This window comes from Hemitrygon akajei, chromosome 5 (assembly GCF_048418815.1).
Source record: "Hemitrygon akajei chromosome 5, sHemAka1.3, whole genome shotgun sequence".
In the NCBI taxonomy this organism is placed as follows: Eukaryota; Metazoa; Chordata; class Chondrichthyes; order Myliobatiformes; family Dasyatidae; genus Hemitrygon; species Hemitrygon akajei.
The window spans coordinates 167,435,434-167,455,331 of NC_133128.1; the positions used below are offsets into that span (position 1 = coordinate 167,435,434).

The 19,898-nt window shown below is 37.5% G+C and overlaps 1 protein-coding gene across 5 annotated transcripts in view; it reads left to right on the top strand.

Moving 5' to 3' along the window:
* Nucleotides 1-19,411, top strand: part of ccdc141 (coiled-coil domain containing 141) — a 144,881-nt gene extending 125,470 nt beyond the window's left edge. For 3 of the 5 annotated variants that reach the window (XM_073047112.1, XM_073047115.1, XM_073047116.1), the window contains 2 exons: nucleotides 651-1,624; nucleotides 7,740-13,316. In XM_073047112.1, the coding sequence (XP_072903213.1) occupies nucleotides 651-1,624; nucleotides 7,740-8,034 (1,269 nt within the window). In that variant the 3' untranslated portion in view covers nucleotides 8,035-13,316. Of the gene's footprint in view, nucleotides 1-650; nucleotides 1,625-7,739; nucleotides 13,317-19,054 lie in introns of those variants that run through there. The other 2 variants (XM_073047113.1, XM_073047114.1) reach the window with 2 other exon arrangements.
* The last annotated feature ends 487 nt before the right edge of the window (nucleotides 19,412-19,898 follow it).

The window sequence follows — 19,898 nt, forward strand, 5'->3', positions numbered from 1 at the left end:
TGTTTAAATATAGGGGCAATACTACAACCAAGTTTTTTTACGAGGCCAATTCAGGGTCAACCATGTGGTATGATAATGAAATGGCATAGAAACCATGCTGGGAAACGATTGCGTATTTCCTTCCCATGAAAGTCATTAGTGAATCATATGGGGCTTTTTTTTCATCATTTGATTAGATTTTATGGTAATTTTACTGTGTATTTTTCTTTCCCTTTCTACATTACTTATCAAATTTAAATTCTATGGCTGCCAGGACAGGATTGAATTCAGCTTTCTATATTATAAACCCAACCCTCTGGATTTCTAGCCCTGTAATTTATCTGCTGTGCTGAAAAGTTAATATTTTAACCAATACCCTGTTTCTTTTTACCATTGTGAGTTATTTTCAGTAAATTTTGTATTAGGTGTAAAATTATCTTATCTTTTCTGTTGCTCAGCTAACTGATTGATGTACCTTGGACTCCAACCTTTAATAATTTAGGACTCTGACAGTAGAAATTGTAGTTGTAATTGTAAAACAGTACTGTATTACAAAAAATTATCAAGGTTTCACTGAAGGTCATGGCAAAAATAGTCATACTATAATAAGCAGGTGGTGATGTGCCTAACAACCTAAATAAATTATTGATAAAATTTCATTTGTTTTTAAGGAACCTTTAAAGGTTAAATCGGATGGATTTGTGAGCAATGAAATTACAGATTCAGTTGCAGAAGATCCAAGTCGACAGGAAGCTATTGAGTTACATCATCTCTCCACTGATGGCAGCACAGTGACTGAGGGAGATCTACAGAATGAACTTTTAGCAGACGAAAATCTGTCAATAGAAGAATACGAATGTATGTCACCTGACGACATCTCCTTACCTCCGCTTCCTGATACTCCCGAATCAACTCTCCTCCATTCTGAAACAGAAGTGGACAAAACCTCCAGACTAAGTTTTCACAGTCTGCATGCTGGGTTGTGCAGTGGCCAGCCACAGAAGCAAATAAGCTGTAGCAGAGTGATGGACACATTTGAAAACCTAGCACCTTTGACCCCTGTTGATAAAATAAATCATCCAAGGCCATATAGTGAATTGGAATGCCATCATGCATCTGATCCAAATCCCAGCGATAAACCTTGCACTAAATATAGATCAGAGTCTTCCTCCTTTATTCACAGCCCACTGACAATTCTTGCCCCCAAAATTGTTTCAAACACGCTTTCACATATCTTAAAATCCCAAATAGTAACCAGTTCATCAGTCTGCGATTCTACCCATGAAGCGCATGAGAGACGATTGCAGACACATGATATGCATGAGAGTCTAACAAACCAGGAATCACTGCATGATTCTAACGGTGATTGTTTTAGAAAAGAAATGAGTTCTAACAAAAATGATTTGTATATTTTGCCTGGATCACTAACAGTACCCCACAATGTACAAAATATAGTACATGATGCAGATCACCGCATGGATATTGTCATCCACAAGGAAATCAGACATACGTCAAGAAATGTGTGCAAACTGGCTTGCACTAATCCCACCTTCTCCAAGATGCTGTCCAATGTCAGTGTGGTAGAAGGTTCTCCTGTGACCTTGGAAATCGAAGTAACAGGACTCCCAGAACCAACATTAACATGGTGGGTAACCTATAATTAACAGGCATCGTATCTGCAAGTAGAACTGTTTCTAATTGGAGCATTTTTTATAGAATTAATAAATATTTAGCTAATTAGCATGCAGTTGTGGATGTCTGCATGAATCTGATATTTTTGGTTTTATTACAACATAGCTCCCAGATAAAGTCCAAATCTTCCAAACATTCAACAAAATTTTAAGAAGGCTTCGCTGAAAATGTGAGAACTTTGCTTTAAATAATTATTCATTAATCAAGTGCCCAGCATTGTATTTAGTCAAATACAAGTTAAATGACCAACAACTACTTTTTTTTTGCTAGCTATTGAAAATGATATAGGCAGCTAAGTGGACAGTGGTTAAAAAACATACTGGTAACATTGGAACTGAAGGTAATAAGGGTGGAAAAAGAGCTTTAAGAAAATGTTTGGTGTGTTTAAAGAATATGGGGGATGCCTTTACATTCCATAATGATCTTGAGAAGATATGGCACATGAGCAAGGCCTTCTTGTGCTTAATATGCTCCATTCTGACTTTACATGCCAATTTTAAAAAGCAGGCAGGGCCTTTTGGAACTTCTCTGTGAAGCGGGAGATTGCTTGGGTTAATTGTAACTAGGGTTAATTTGCAAGGGCCAATAAAATTTAAGCTGAGCGGCCATTGTGTGAGTGGGTAGTGTTAGGCTGGTCAGACTCAGGCGATAATTGGCACAGGCTAGAACTTAAGGCTGAGAAGTTAGAGGTACAAGTGTAGGCAGGATGGTGGTTCAGGCAGTGGAATGCTCCTTCTGTGAGATGTAGAATTGCAGGGTACCTAACAGTCTCCCTGATAACTACATCTACAGGAAGTGCATCCAACTTCAGCTCTTGACTAACAAGGTCAAGGGACTGAAGCTGGAGCTGGATGTACGCAGTCCTATTCCAAAGGCTGAAAACTTAATAGGTGAGCCTGTACTGAGGTGGTCACACCCCGAGTGCAGGCTTCAGACAGTAGATGGGTGAGCACAGGGAGAAGTAAGGGGAATAAGCAGTCAGTGCAGGGATACTACTACCCCTCTTTGTATAAAGGAGCGAGGTACATTGGGGCATTCCGCCGGAGTGGGTGTGAGTGTTTCTTCGGAATGTCGAGGTGAAGGAGTTATTAAGAGCTGTCGGAATTCTGTGTGAAAGCCAAAGAGAAAACATCTCGAGTTTGAATATGCTTTAGGGAGTAATTTAGAGAAGTTCTTTTTCCAAACAAAGATGCAGGAGAGAAAAGGGAGATACAGGAGATGGATGTGATAATCTCCTTTGTGATTGAAATGATGGGAGATAAACCCAGAAGGGTTAGGGTTAAAGCTGAGAAGTGGTCATTAACATAGGTAAGTTGATAAGGAGTGTAAGCAGAAAAAGAGTGAATTCAAAGGAGCAGTGGAGGTGAAGAGACTACTAAATTTATGGAGGAATTTAAGGTGGGGGGTTATATTGGAGGCAGCCAACATTGTGGGCTGAAGGGCCTGTAATGTGCTGTACTGTTCTATGTTCTATGAAATGGGGGTTGATGCAGAAGCTCTTCAAAGAAAAGAATGAGATTTTCACAACATAAAACTTTGATGGTACTGGGCTCGATTTTAAAGAAATGATAATGTAAGTATGATAGATCAAGGTATGGGCGAAAAAGCCACAGACTCGTGTGAGGCTTGGTGGTAAAGACAATCCAGAGAATGTTCCCTCTACTTCCTCTCAGACAAGCGTATCCTTCATTACCAAGAAGAGCAAAACTGTATACTCTATTTCAGGTGTAATTTCAACACCAGAGTACCCTGAGAATATAAAAAAATGTGGATGCTGGGAATCTAAGTGAAAAAGGGAAAATGCTGGACTCACCCAGCCGGTCAGGCAGCCTCCGTGGAAGGAGAAACAGAAATCTGATGAATCTGAAACATTAATTCTGATTCTCTTTCCACAGATGCTACCTGACCTGTTGGTTCCTTCCAGCGTTTTCTGTTTTTACATAATATTCTTTAAAGCACACGATACAACTACATTGCAGTAAAGGTTAACTATTTGCCTTCCTAAATACTTGCTGTACCAATATCTTATTTTTTGATTAATGTTAATATAAATTCCAAGTCCTTTACTACTGTTTTTTTAAGAATAATATTTTGCTTTTCGTTACTCCTATCAACATGGATAATTCCTCATTCCTCAAAAATACTTCAATTCTTGGCCATTCAGTTGACCAACTAGAGTCACAGCATAGAGTCATAGAACACTACAGCACAGAAACAGGCCCTTTGGCCCATTTAGTCTGTGCTGAACCATCAATCTGCCTAGCCCCATCAACCTGCACCAGACCGTAGCCTACCACACCCCTTCCATTCATGTACCTATACAAGTTTCTCTTAAATGCTGAAATCAATCCCTGTTTCACACACTCACCACCCTCTGAGTGAAGAAGCTCCCATTCATGTTCCTTTTAAAATTTTCACCTTTCACCCTTAACACATGACCTCTAGCTGCAGTCTCACCAAACCTCAGTGGAAAAAGCCTGCTTGCATTTATCCTATTTATACCCCTCATAGTTTTGTATACCTCCATCAAATCTTCCCTCTATCTTCTAGGGAATGAAGCACTAACCTATTCAACCTTTCACTGTAACTAAGGAACTCAAGTCCCAGCAACATCCCTGTAAAATTTCTCTGCAGTCTTTCCATTTTATTTATATCTCTCCTGTAGGTAAGTGACCAAAACTGCACACAGTACTCCAAATGAGGCCTGGCCATTGTTTTATACAATTTCAACATAACATCCCAACTCCTGTACTCAATACATTGATATATAAAGGCCAGTGTGCCATAAGCTTTCTTTATGGCACTATCTACCTGTGATGCCACTTTCATGGAATTATGGATCTGTATTCCCAGATCCTTCAGTTCTACTGCACACCTCAGTTCCCGACTGTTCACCGTGTAGGACCTACTCTGGTTCGTCCTTCTAAAGTGCAACACCTCACACTTGTCTGCATTAAATTCCGCTTGTCATTTTTCCAACTGGTCCAGATCCCATTGCAGGCTTTAATAGTCTTCTTCGCTATGCCAAACACCCCTAATCTTGGTATCATCCACAAATTTGCTGATCCAGTTTACCACATTATCATCCAGATTATTGATATAGATGACAAACAGTAATGGACACAGCACTGACCCATGCGGCACAACGCTAGTCACAGGCCTCCAGTCAGAGAGGCAACCATCTACACCCACTCTCTGGCTTCTTCTGTGAAGCAAATGCTTCATCCACTTTGCTGTCTCATTTTGAATGCCAAGTGATTCAACATTCTTGACTAACCTCCCATGCAGGAACTTGTCAAAGGCCTTGCTAAAATCCATGTGGACAACATCCTCAAAAAACTTTATAAATTAGTTAAGTACAACTTACCATGCACAAAGCCACATTTGTGCCAACTATCAGTCCCCGTTTATCCAAATATTTATATATTCGGTTTTTTAGAATAAATTGCAATTACTTTCCTACTACTAATGTCAGTCTCACAGGACCATAATTTCCTGGCTTCTCCTTGAAGCTTTTTTAAAATAACAGAACATTAGCTATCCTTCACTCCTCTGGCACCTCACTTGTGGCTAAGGGTGTTTTAAATATCTCTGCTAAGGCCCCTGAAATATCTGTCCATAACTTTGCTGCTGTTTTGCCTCACTTCTATAGACTCTGTCCACTTCCCAAGAAAATACAGATGCAAAAAATTCATTTAAAATCTCCCCACATCAGCTCCACACATAGATTACCACTCTGATCTTCCAGAGCACCAATTTTTTCCCTTGTTATCCTTTTGCTCTTAATATTTGCAGAAACCCTTAGGATTCTCCTTCACCTTGTCTGTTAGAGCAACCTCATGTCTTCCTGATTTCCTTCTTAATTGTTTTCTTGTATTTCCTACATTCCATTAACATTTCATTTGTTCCTATCTGTCTATACCTGCTATGCACCTCCTTTTTCTTAACCAGGGCCTTAATATCTCCAAACACCAAGATCCTCTAATCCTGTTATACTTCCCTTTTATTATGACAGGAACATACAAACTCTGTACTCTCAAAATTTCACTTTTAAAGGCCTCTGACTTACCAAGTACACTTTTGCCAAAAAACAATCTGCCCCAATCCACACTTGCCAGAACCTTTCTGACACCATCAAAATTGGCCTTTGTCCAATTTAGAACCTCAACCCTATGATCAGACCTATCCTTTTCCATAATTACCTTAAAACTAATGGATCGCTAGATGCAAAATATTACCCTGCACAAACGTCTATCACTTGCCCTGTCTCATTCGCTAATAGGAGATTTAGTATCACACTCTCTCTAGTTGGGACTTCTATGTACTGATTAAGAAAACTTTCCTGAACATATTTGACAGACTTTCCCCATCCTGACTTTTGAGAGTATTGGAGCCCAGTCAAAAAGTAAAATTGCCTACTATCACAATATTATGTTTCTTGCACCAATCTGCAATCTTTCTACAAATTTGCTCCTCTGAATCCCACAGACTGCTGGGTGGTCTATAACGTAGTCCCATTATATCTATTACCTATTGATACTGCTTTTCAGCTGATATGGTCCCGTTCACAGTTTAATTTGCTAACTGTCACAGGTAAATTTGTATACCTGTGACTAAATCCCCTAATCATGTCATTGCAAATGATTGCAAATAGTTTGGCCCCAACACTGATACCTGCAACACCCTATCAATTATAAACTGGCAAATTAAAAATGCTTTGCCTGTAATTTCTGTCTGAGAAGCAATCTAAATTATTATTTTACCTCCAATCCTACCAGCCCTAATTCCATGTCCCATTCCCATTCTGATATGTCTATTCCTGGCCTCCTCTACTGTCAAGATGAAGCCATACTCAGGTTGGAGGAACAACACCTTATATACCAGCTGGGTAGCCTCCAACCCGATGGCATGAACATTGATTTCTCTAATTTCCGTCAATGCCCCTCCTCCCCCTTCTTACCCCATCCCTGACATAATTAGTTGTTTGTTTTTTTCTCTCTCTCTCTCTGCCCATCACTCTGCCTGTTCTCCATCTTCCTCTGGTGCTCCCCTCCCCCTTTCTTTCTCCCTAGGCCTCCTGTCCCATGATCCTTTCCCTTCTGCAGCTCTGTATCACTTTTGCCAATCACCTTTCCAGCTCTTAGCTTCATCCCACCCTCTCCGGTCTACTCCTATCATTTTGCATTTCCCCTTCCCCCTCCTACTTTCAAATCTCTTAGTATCTTTCCTTTCAGTTAGTCCTGACGAAGGGTCTCGGCCTGAAACGTCAACAGCGCTTCTCCCTATAGATGCTGCCTGGCCTGCTGTGTTGCACCAGCATTTTGTGTGTGTTGTTTGAATTTCCAGCATCTGCAGATTTCCTCGTGTTAGCCCTAATTTGTGTTTTTTTTTAATTCAGCAAGTTCCTCTTGGGACATACCAAAGATGATTTTCCTAATTTAAGCATTTATAAAACCATTTTGACTCTGAAAAAAGACTTTCTGAGTGCTTTTCATCTCATCCCAAAATGGCATGATATCTGCTGTGACGTCAATTTTCATTCAATAATTTAAAACTTTAAGGATCTTTGACGTGAGGAATTGATCTTTTTGTCTCATAGGATAACAGGAAAGGATAAAATAATGGCCCAGGTTAGGTTAGAATTTTAAACCTTGAAAGTAGTTAGTTTTAGGCTTTTTGTAAATCAAGATGAAAATCTTTCTTGAAGTGGAATGCAATGGTTGTACAAAAAATAATTGAGTGTGTGTGTGTATGTGTGTGTGTGAGAATAATACATTAGGGTTGTCATATGGTGAATATGCTTAACAAAACACCCTAAGTTTTCAGTGGTTGGGACATTGTATGCTTCTATGATCTTGAGTTTGAATGATCTTTGCATGTTCCATGTATTTTAAATGTATGTACTATTGCTAATGATCCATAGATTTTTGATGTGATCCTAATATTCCTTGGCCTTAATGGAGAACATTTTCTAAACCAAAATTAATTATTCTAATTTTATATACGTATTTTGCAAATAACTGTGGTGCTGGAATTTGCTTGATGTGAAAATGCACTCTTTACTTCAGGTACAAGAATGGACAGAAGCTAACAACAGATCAGCATCTAAAAATTTCACAAAAGGAAGGCAAACACATTCTTTTCATTGAGAAGGTGTCAGATAAAGATGCTGGTACTTATGTTGCACAAGCTAAAAATTCTAGTGGTGCTGTCAGTTCCAGTGCTGTTCTTCAAGTTCAAGGTAACTGCCATCTGAGATGTTTCCACATTGACTTCATAGATTGGTTCACCTGCCTTGGAGTGTTGTGCTTAATCTACACTGGTCTGATTCTTATTTATATTCTATTAACTTCACGCCTGTAAGTGTATATCACTGTACCTGTCACTTGGCAACCTATCACTGTGTCCTAAAGTATCTGCACTCATCACAAGTAAAATCTTTGATATCTTCTATAATTTTATTAATGTATTTTTGTTGCTGTTATATATTTACAATTGCTTATTTAGCTGATTACAGAAAATACTAATATTTTAGTACTTTTGCTGTAAAGCATATCTTCAGTAATTCAACACAAACTAGATGGTTTCTTGTATTCAATAACACCAGTAAGAATGTAACATTGACTGTCCAATTATAGTCATGTAAGAAAACATGTACTACAGATTGAAAAGGGATGATAACTTTAATTACCTTTTCCATTATTGGTTTAAACAGCCTTACCCTTTACATAGAAGTATTTTAGAAAATTATGAAGGTGACTTTTACTTCTTAGCTCTTACTACTTTTGAAATAAAGGCATTGTTAATCCATGATAGAAATGTAACATGTTTTTAAATTGTAAGCACATGATATTGACTCAATAATCTTTAAGAAGTGTTTATCTGCAAATTTATATAGAGTTAATTGCTGCTCTCAAAGATCTTGATGGTCACGCTTCCCAAGAGTGGAAATAACATTAGAGGTAAAATCACCCAGAAGTACCTCCGCAGTAAAATCATATGATGTCACAAACTTTTCCCTGTAGACAAGTTCAAAATAACACAAAAAAGTCAATCAGAGAACATCATGTAAAATTTCAAATCTAGCAGATTGAGTGGATAGGGGAAATAGTAATAAAAAACTTTGAATTTAAATGCTATGGTTAAAAAAGTGTTTTGTTGTATCATGGTTTATATAATCACATGCAAAGAGATGTAATGCACAACTTTAATTATTTTGATATTTTCTCTAGTATAAAGCACCTCCAGGAGCAAATTTTCTAGAATGATTTTATAATTTGGAAACAATGCTCCCACATTAATATTGCTATACCATTAAAAAGCATTTTGCCAGAAGCACATTTTGCTAGCAGAATCCTGTTTAGTTATACCACCTAGTATCTCATTTGATGCCTAGGTGGCAAAATGGATGATCTATGGTGCTGGTCATACTTGAGTCTACTAGATAGAACATTGTGCATTTTACATTTCTACAGTTCATTTTGAGTTTTACTCTTAGGGTAAATCTAAGTTACAGTATGTTGTGAGAAATGTAGCTGGTGACTGTAAATGTATCAAATATATCAGAGGAGATTTAATAATATGCCATATGGAGATTTTCTTTTCAATTTAAAGATTGGTGGGATCAAAAAGCTGTTATGTGATATTTTTATATGTTGAAGTAAAATGCTTTCAGTTGCTGAAACAAAAAAAAATCACATAAATACTATCACATCAAATGCAGCATTTCAGAGCTACCATGAAAAAACATTGTTTTGTGTACTTAAGTGATCGTGGAAGATATTGAGGAAGCTAAGTCAGAAAATTTCATGTTGAAAAATTATAATTTGTCTCTGTGTATCATGATATTGCTGTGATTAATGTACTTGTCTTTCGTAGATGTTTTTTTTTGTTCCTCCTACCTGCTTTATTGTGTTGAAACAAAGACTCCGTATAAAAAGCAAGCATCAGTTCCTTCCTCCACACTATATTCTATAAATTTTTTAAAAACTTTATTTTCCTCATTTGTTTTTACCTTCTTTTGCATTTTAATTTGGAAAACAAGACTCAAAGTTACCATAATACATCTGAACCTTGTCAATGTTTTGCACTGCAAGGTTCAATCTTAATATTGGTACCACAACAATGAGAAACTACCAATAGAAAGGCCACAAAGAGAAAATATAATCACCACACCCAGTTGCAAGGATAGGAATATTCACTTGAGTTACTATCCATTATTATGTCACACAATAGCAAACTAGCTCCCTTTGCTTCTACAAAAATATGTCAATTATCACCTCATTAAATGCTGGTATCCAATGGGTTTTCCTTAAAATTGTGACTTCCAAAATTAATAGTCATTTCACAGCTGCCTATTTAATACAATAATTCCAAAGTGGAGATGGATATCTTTTCTAACATGTCCCTTTCCATCTTGACCTATAATCTATTCTTATTCTGGAAAAAAATGATACATTTCAATATTTTGAATAACAGCATCATATAAATTTCTGCTTGAACCTTGGCTTAACTGCACAGACTTGAGAGATGATAAAGAAAAGGTCCACATGAATTATCTCTCTTAACCCTTGGTTGAAATAAAAACATTATAAAAGCTGTAGTCATTAACGGTTGTTATTTCACTACACATCTATTGACTTTTAGAGACTGTAACTTCCTTGTGTGGGAGAAATTTACCTTAATCTGTAAATTTAAGGAAAAAATGGAATGCAGATTTGAAATTTTATGTGATGTAGTGTGTGACACTACTATTCAATGAGCAAAGCAATTAAATCCTCATAACATTGTACCAAATAGCAAAAATGATATTTCAATTTGTTTCAGTTTTCAAAGGCTTCATGTAATAGAATTTGTTGAAGTTTGAAAAATATTTAAAAATAAATATTCCATATTGCATTTGGATTCAGAAGTATACAGTATACAATGGTTTTACAATTGCAAGCTTATACTTTGTTACATATGAGGTACAAAACAGAGAAAAGAGTGACATGGTTTCTATGCAGTCACAAATTTCAATTTTCCATTGTCCATCATATTTCAGCTCTCAATAAGATCAAGACAGGGATCTGCTTTAGATTGCAGGCACTTGCTTGGATTGGCCAAAAATTGCAATAGGTGAGAATTGTGGTAAATGTAAAAGTGTTACTAAGGCCTTTATAAATCCTTGCTAGGTATCAGAGAATGTTCAAGGGCATACCTAACCGATGAGAAGTTCTGAAACACAGATTTCAGGGAAAATCCAAAGATAAGGCTGAAATGCTAAAAGATTACTTTGCTTTAAAAGCAACACAAGAATCAGTCCAGATAAAGGGTCTCATCCCAAAATGTTTTGTGTCCATTTCCTTCTATAGATGCTGCCTGATCCCTGAGTTTTTCCAGGACTTTTTGAGTTGCTTCAGATTCCAACATCTGCAGTCTCTCGTGTCTCCATTTTGCTTCAATAGTCCTCACTTGAATTGGGATACTGTAAATAAATAAAGCTGCAGGGTGTCATATTATTTATCCTAGAGTAATTAAAAATTTAATCCTTTAATATTTAATTTATCTAGCATTTGACCTGTATATTTAATTACCAGTCTTCATCTTTAGATGAGATGTTAAATTAAAGATCTGTCTGCTTTCCCACAGCAAATATTCAAGGCATTTATTCCCTGTGCACTGGTTTATATTTATTGCATAATCAAAGTTACTTAAAGGGGGTAGAGAGTCAGGTCACAATCATGTTGTCATATATGGGAGCCTGTTATGGACATTTTAGTTTATTTTTCCTCTTTATGAGAAGTACCCAAAACCTGTAATACATTTTAATTTTCCTAAAATTATGAAAAGCAAAGATTTGCCATGTATTTAATCTAGAATTATCAACTAGAGATAATTCCATTATACCCCTGAATGCAGTTTGAAGATGGCTGGAATTACTTAGGGAAGGATGTCCATATAATTAAGTTGCTTTCTGCATTCCCTCCTCTACGTAAAGCTGTTGATAGTTGAGGATTGGTTAAGGAGAAGTGGTTGGATTTTGGGTGGCACCATTTTTACTCGCCCCCCCCCCCCCCCAGTAGCACATGGCTGAATGTTGTCTTGGAAAATGCAGTCGCAGGCCGTTTGATTATTTGAGTGATTCTGAATGACACTGTATATTATCAAGTTTTTGAATCAACTGAAGATGGATGGACCTGTGATGCTGGCTTGAAGAACACCTGATGATATTTTGAGGATTATTAATGTTCTTACATACAACTGTATACTTCTGTGCAAGTTAGAATTGCAACCAGTGGAGAGCTTTGCCCTGATTCTCCTTGAGCTCAAATTTGCTGAGGCTCCTAGATGTTTGATGTCATGGACAATTACTCTCAACTCTATCTTTTGTATGTCTCTGAACCAAATCGGTGTTAAGGTCTGTGACTAAGTGGTCCTGGCAGAGATAAAGCTGAGAATAATGTCTGAGTGTAAATGATCAGTTATTAATGCCACCTAAGGCAGTATCACTCATTGCTTTGCTAACAACTGGTAATTAACTGAAAATAGATTGAAAATGGAATTGAAGTGCTTTTTGTGGACAGTTTCTGATACTAGAATCAGAATCAGGTTTATTATCACTGGCATGTGACGTGAAATTTGTTAACTTCGCAGCAGCAGTTCAATGCAGTTTGCTGTAATGTACCTGTTCTGAAAAAACTTTTGGTTACTGATCAGCTAGTGATGAGACACAAATCTCTGGCATTTGTGCTTGGACATTGTCACATTCCATCGTTCATGCAAAGGCCTTTGACCTACAGCCTCCTCCATTGGTGCTAGACTCTAACAGAAGTTGGAACATTGTTAAGGACTTTCCCAGACCCACAGTATCCATGAGGCAAGAAATACTACACTCATCTGGCCTGACCACAAGGTGATCCTGGCCCATGTCAGATCAAAGGGAAGTAAGAAAAGGAACTTAGAGATAGTGTATCAAAGTCAGTGGCATGAGTAAGTGAAAGGAGAGGCGGTGGAAAGTGCTTGTAAATAAACACAGGTAAACAGGAAGAAGTACAAGTGACAGGACTTATAGCTAATGAGCAGGAGTACAAATAGCAAGAACTGTCTGGTGAACAGTCAAACGATGAATTTTTCTTATGAATGCTTAGATAATCAAATTTTCTCCATGCCATTCGGCCCATAAGATGATGAAGCAAGATCTGTACTACCTTAGAATTAGAGGAATAGAATTATTGACTTAGGAAGACTAAAATATTATCATGTAACTTCTACTATTGTGACTAAAGTCCTGCATTAAGTCCTGCTTTTAGAGCAGCTGTTCTATGAAATTATTTTGTTATTGGATGTTACCAAATATGGTTCTTTACCAGCAGACAGTTAAGAAAGTGAGTAACCGAAATGCTACAAGTGAAACTTATTGAAAAGGTGACATAGTTTAGAAAATTATTACACATTGATCTTTAATTGCTATTTGCGATTTTCAAATATCTTCTTTGTTCTTGTATTTAATGTGAAATATAATTGTATTATGGTACTGTATAATTCAATCATAATCTTTTAATAATCACTTGACTGAATACCTTTGACTTCTAATGCATTGCTAGTTTTATTGCATTTCATTACCAGTTATAGCACATTGTAATATTGTGACTACAAAATGTAATAAATGAGAGAATGATTACATTCACTCTTGTTGGATTCAGTATATGCAATAGAATAAGGTAGGAGCTTAACCACATATAAAGTAGACAAAAGCGATTTAATGCTTTAAACTGATGTCGGTTTGAACAAATTGATGCTGAATATCTTTAGTTCTCTGTATTTCTAATTTCAATTTTAAAATCTATAAAAATTAAATTCTATTACATCTGATATGGACGACTCACAAATAAGCAAACATTCTTGAATACAGGTTCCAAGGAGCAATCTCGCTGCGTATTTTCATGGAGTGGATGAGAAAAAGGCAGCTGATCATGCCCTGCCTTCTGTCATTATCTTTCTTAATTATAGGAATAATCGGCAAAACCTGTATAATCCTTCAGGCTTTAAAGTCTTATCATATTCTTGTATGTAAAGTTATCGAAAAACATTTTATGACTCCTTTCATTGTTAGGCTGCTTATTAGAAGGTGGTATCAGAATGATGGAAAGTGTAGATAAGAAGGAATCCCTTTCCACCTGCATTTTCTGATGGTACAACAATTTATACATTTCCAAGTACAGTACTGCTTTCAAGTCCCTTTCTGTTATTCTTGCATCTGAGCAGCCTGAAATTCAATACATAGTTAATGATAGTGATGGGTCAACAAACTTCTAAATTTAACCTATGCACTACATCTGTTTTAAATGTCAAGTAAGCACATTTAGATTGACAGGAGCATCTGGGGCAATGGCTAGTTGCAAGTACCTAGTGAAGCATAGAAAATTTATTGCATGAAAGGAGGCCATTTGGCCAATTGTACCCATAACAGTCAAAGAGGAACTACACAGCCAAATCCTCCCTCTCAGCATTCAGACCATATGACCCTATAGATTATGACTCTCCAAATGCTTTTTGAATGTAATTGACATTTCTCCTGCTACCAGACTTTCAGATCATAAATTACAGACCCCTTCCACACCCATTTCTCTTCTAATTCTAATAGTTATAATTATATGAGCCCCTCATAATTCTATACACTTTATTCAAACATCCACTCAGCACCCTCTATTCCAAAGGGAACAATGTTAACCTCTTTAATCTTTCCTCATAGCTAAGGATTTCCAGTTCCAACTCTCCAGTTCAATCATACCTGGTTGAGCGAAAAATCTATTATAATATGCAAAATATTCACTTAATGAGAAATAACAATTTTTAACAATAGCCATAAAACATAGGAACAGAATTAGACCATTCAGCCCATCAAGTCTGCTCCTTTATTTGATCATTTCTGATTTATTTTTTGTCTCAATCCCTTTCTTCTGCCTTCTCCTCATAACCTTTGACACCCTTACTAATCAAGAACCTGTCAACTTCTGCTTTAAAGATATCCAATGACTTGGTTTCCACCATCATCTGTGGCAATGAATTCTATAGATTCACCACCCTTGGGTTAAAGAAATTCCTCCACATCTCTTAAGGGACATGCATTTACACTGGAGGAGTGTCCTCTGGTCCTGTGCTCACTCACTAATGGAAATAATCTTTTCACATCCAATCTATGCAGGCTTTTCAATATTCAGTAGGTTTCAGTGAGTTTTGCCTTACCTTCAAAACTCCAGCAAGCACAAACCCAGAGTCATCATAAGTGATGAAGACTTAGCAATATATCCTTGCTTTTATGCTCCATTCTTCTCAAAATGAATGCAAACCTTCCAGTTGCCCGCCTTAATACAGACTCAGCCTGTAGGTTAAACTTTAGAAAGTCCTACACTTGGGCTCCTAATTCCCTCTGCACCTCTGATTTATGAATTCTCTCCCCATTTAGAAACTAGATCTATGCCATTATCCCTTCAACCGAAGTGCATGATCATATACTTCCCTACACTGTATTCTATCTGCATACTTTGCCACCACTTCTGTCCAAGTAAATCCTTTTGCAAACACCCTGCTTCCTCAGCATTACCTGCTGCTCCACGTATATTTGTATGGTCATCAAACTTGGCCACAGAGCCATCAACTCCAGCATCCAGACCATTAACAAATAATGTGAAAGTTTCAAATCTAGCAATGTTTCACAAGAGTTGGTGGTGCTTTTGCTTCTTTTAACGGTATATGTCACTGGTAATGAATCAGAAAAGGCCCCCTTTATTCCCACCCTTTGCTTTCTGCCAGTTAGCTAATCCCTCATGCAAATACCTTGGCTGTGTTGTTTAGCAGCCTCTTATGCAGCACCTTGTCAAAGACCTTTTAAAGATCCAAGTAAGCAACAATCCACTCTTTTATTTTATGCTGCCTTTGAATTCCGTTGTCAGCTATGTTTGGTTGCCTCATCGTCCTTTTAGAATACCTTCCTTGATGGCAGGTGTTCTTAACCTGGGTTCCATGGACAATTAAAGATATGACTCCATGCCATAAAAAACCCTACTCTATAGGATGAAATAATCCCACCTCTTCCATTGCTGCTTGACCATCATTCCTGCTAGGGTCCTCTTCCCCTTCATGCTGGCCAACTTCTCTCTCATGTCTCTGTAGTTAACTTTACCCAACTGTGATGTCAACAGCCAATTTTATCTTTTTCCCCTCAGACCACAAGGTGAATTCTTTCATATTATGACTACTGCCTCCTAAGGGTTCCTTTACTTTAGGCTCCCTAATCAAATCTGGTTTATAGCACAGCAGCAAATTCAGAATTGTCTTTTCCTTAATGGGCTCGAACAGAAGCTGCTCTAAAAAAACATCTCATAAATATTCCACGAATTCCTTCTCTTGGGATCCAGTGCCAACCTGATTTTCCCAGTCTACATGTGTTTTGAAGTCCCCACGAACACCACAACATTACCTTTCTTATATATTTTTATATATCTATCTCCTGTTGTGGTTGTACATCACATCCTGGCTTCTATTCAGACGGTCTTTTTATCTTTGCAGTTTCTTAACTCTATCCACACAGATTCTACATCTACTGATGTTCCCTGTGTCACAACTTGCTAAGGATTTGCTTTCATTTTTTTTAAACCAACAGAATCACCCAGTTTCTCTGCCAGACTGCCTGTTTTATTCAATAGGATGTGTATCCTTGGATGTTTAGTTCCCAGCTGAAATCTTCTTTTGGTCATGGTACAGAGATGCCCACAGAGTTGTATCTGCCAATTTCTAACTGTGCTATAAGGTTACCTCCCTTGTTTTGTGTACTGTATTATGTCCATTCATATATAACACCTTCTGTTCTAAATTCACCATCTCTGCTCTCGAATTTGTCTTCATGTTGCCTGAGGTTAAATTCTTAATCCTTTCTAAGCATTCTGTGTTTTCTCTTATTCTGGAGACAGCACTAAGCCCACTCTTGAGCTTTGCTTCCCTTTTACTTTATTTATACTTCTCCAGTCTGTAGAACCCACCACCAGTCATCATTCATTGGTAGACTTAGTATGATGTTTAGTTGACTAAGATGTGTTTTTGGAAATAATACTAGTCTGTGACTATTTGAAATATTGTCTACAGAATGTGGGCGATATGGACAATGCTGTATTTCTCCACTTTAGGAACCATTACAAATAATGACATTGCAGGTATATTCAAGACAAGGAAGTACATAAATGAAGAAAAGACATTCCTATCACTGTGTTGTTCTTGCCAATTTTAGTAACAGACTTCAGGGGACAGATGAAACTGTCTCATGAAACATTTGAGTTCTCTTTACTTCTGACCACCCAGCATTACAATCTTAGTTCCTCACCAAGTAGCTTCAACTGCACAATATCAGAAACATATTGAATTTTTACCTACAGCAGTTCAAAACTGTGATTCAGTTTCTCATTTTCCCATATCTTCACCTGTATAACAGTTTTATTTGTTTAAAACAATTAACCTGAATTCTTCCATTGGAGTCAATTGTTAGGATGAGGTTATGGAGTACTTAGCGACACAAGACAAGATAGGACAAAGTCAGCATGGTTTTCTTAAGGGAAAATCTTGCCTGACAAACCTGTTGAAATTCTTTGAGGAAATTACTAGTAGGATAGATAAAAGGGATGCAGTGGATGTTGTATATTTGGACTTTCAGAAGGTCTTTGTCAAGGTACTACACATGAGGCTGCTTACCAAGTTACATATTACAGGAAAAGTTACCAGCATGGCTAGGACAATTAGGTGATTGGTAGGAGGCAGCAAGTGGGAATAAAAGAATCCTTTTCTGGTTGGCACTCAGTGACTAGTGGCATTCCACAGGGGTTAATGTTGGGACCACTTTTTATGCTATATATCAATGATTTAGATGATGGAATAGGTGGGTTTTTTGCCAAGATTGCAGATGATATGAAGATTGGTGGAAGGGCAGGTAGTGTTGAGGAAACAGGTAGGCTGCAGAAGGACAGATTAGGAGAATGACCAAGAAAGAGGCAAATGAAATACAATGTTGGAAAATGCACAATCATGTACTTTGGTCATAGAAACAAATGTGCAAATGATTTTCTAAACGTGGAGAAAATCCAAAAATCTGAGATGCAAAGGGACTTGGAAGTCCTTGTGCAGAACACCCTAAAGGTTAACTTGCAGGTTGAGTTAGTGGTGAGGAAGGCAAATATAATGTTAGCATTCATTTCAAGAGGTATAGAGTAAAAGAGCAGGGACGTGATGCTGAGGCTTTATAAGGCACTGGTGAGGCCTCGCCTTGACTATTGTGAACAGTTTTGGGCTCCTCATCTAAGAAAAGATGTTCTGTCATTGGAGAGGGTTCAGACGAAGTCACAAAGATGATTCCAGGAATGAAAGGGTGATCACACAAGGAACATTTGATAGCCCTGGGTCTGTACTCACTGGAATTTAGAAGGATGAAGAAGAATGTCATTGAAACATTTCAAATGTTGGAAAGTCTAGACAGAGTAGACATGGAAAGGATGTTTCCCATGGTGGAGGAGTCTAAGATAAGAAGGCACAGCCTCAGGATAGAGAGGCGCCCATTTAAAACAGCTGTGGAGAAATTTCTTTAGACAGAGGGTGGTGAAATTGTGGACTTTGTTACCATGGGCAGCTGTGGAGGCCAGGTTATTGGATGCATTTAAGGCAGAGCTTGATAGGTTCTTGATTTAACAAAGCATCAAAGGTTACAGGGAGAAGGCCCGGGATTGGGGCTGAGGAGGGACAAAAAGGATCAGCTATGATTGAATGGTGGAGCAGACCCAATGAGCCAAATGGCTTAATTCTGCTCCTACATCTTATGGTCTTATGCTAGAAGTGCAAGGCCCAAACTATTGTATTTTCTTCCTTGGTCCTCATTTGGACCAAGATTTTGAATGGCATTCAAAGATGGAAATTCAGATTGCAGAGGTCTAAATGCTGCAGCAACTTTAAAAGCTGTTTCTGGAAAGCAGTATTCAGACTCTGTAACTACTAAAAACATAGAGCTGTCAACAGCTAGAAGAATGTTCTGCTGTGTGAGAACCTATGGAGATTCTTTTGGAAGATGAGGACCAAAATGCAATAAGGTTGAGCTGTTAAAAATAGAAAGGAAGGTCAAGCTACATGGAGGAACAAGTTTGCAAATGATATCTCCAACACCCCAGATCTGCAAACGCAAGTAAAAGTTTTAATGGCCTCACAAGGAAGACTGGGGTAAATGTGAAAACCTGCTGACATTCATAATTAACTATGTAATATCATTCTTTTTCCTTTGTCAGGTTCATGAGAAAATTGGTAATGCAATAAAATACTTCTCAAGTTAATCATCTCAACTAATTCACTTTATTTGTCCTATTACCTCTAGACTCTTACCGAAGCTTCTGACAAGGTTTCAGTCTTCTTCAGTTAAGGGCTCAATGCTCTTGTTATCCTCATCGTTATTTAATGTGGTCATTCACAGCACAAATGCCTACATCCAGAGTGTTTTAAACGGTCCATGTAGAGGATTCAACAATAACTATTACAGCCCATGTGCTCCAGCACAATGAACAAAGAAGTTTTGGACATCATAAAGGAGCAATGAAAGGCAGTGAACTTAGAATAAAGGTGGAAATAAAAATCTGATGAAAGTCAAACAACATTAGCTTCCCTGTGGTTTAACTTCTGGAAAAGCAGCAACCTTCCTGATGTTTGATCAGAGGTAAATCCACAACTTCAGTCATGTCAGTGTGAACCCAATTACAGCTCAATATTTAGTAGCTGTTGTTACCTTTCAACAGCAGGCTCCTGATCCAGCATGGGTAACTTCACTCACCTTAGCACTGAACTGATTGCACAATCCACAGATTCATTTTGAAGGAATGTACAACTCATATTCTCAATACTATTTATTGTATTTGCATAGTTTATCTTCTTTTGCACAGTGGTGATTTGTCCATCTTTATGTGTAGTTTTTCATTGACTCTATTGTGTTGTGTTGTGCCTACTGTGAACACCTGCAAGCAAATTAATCTCAGGGTCATACAGTATATGGTGATACATTCATACTTTGATAAAAATTTACTTCTTTTTTTTTGGCAAAAACCAATATAATCATGTGAATTTAGGAAAGAGTGGATCCTGAATCAAAAGGATTATCCCCCAGTTAAGTAATTGACACTGGAAGCAATAAAATCATAGGGTTGTAAGGGATAGAGGATGTAGTTCAT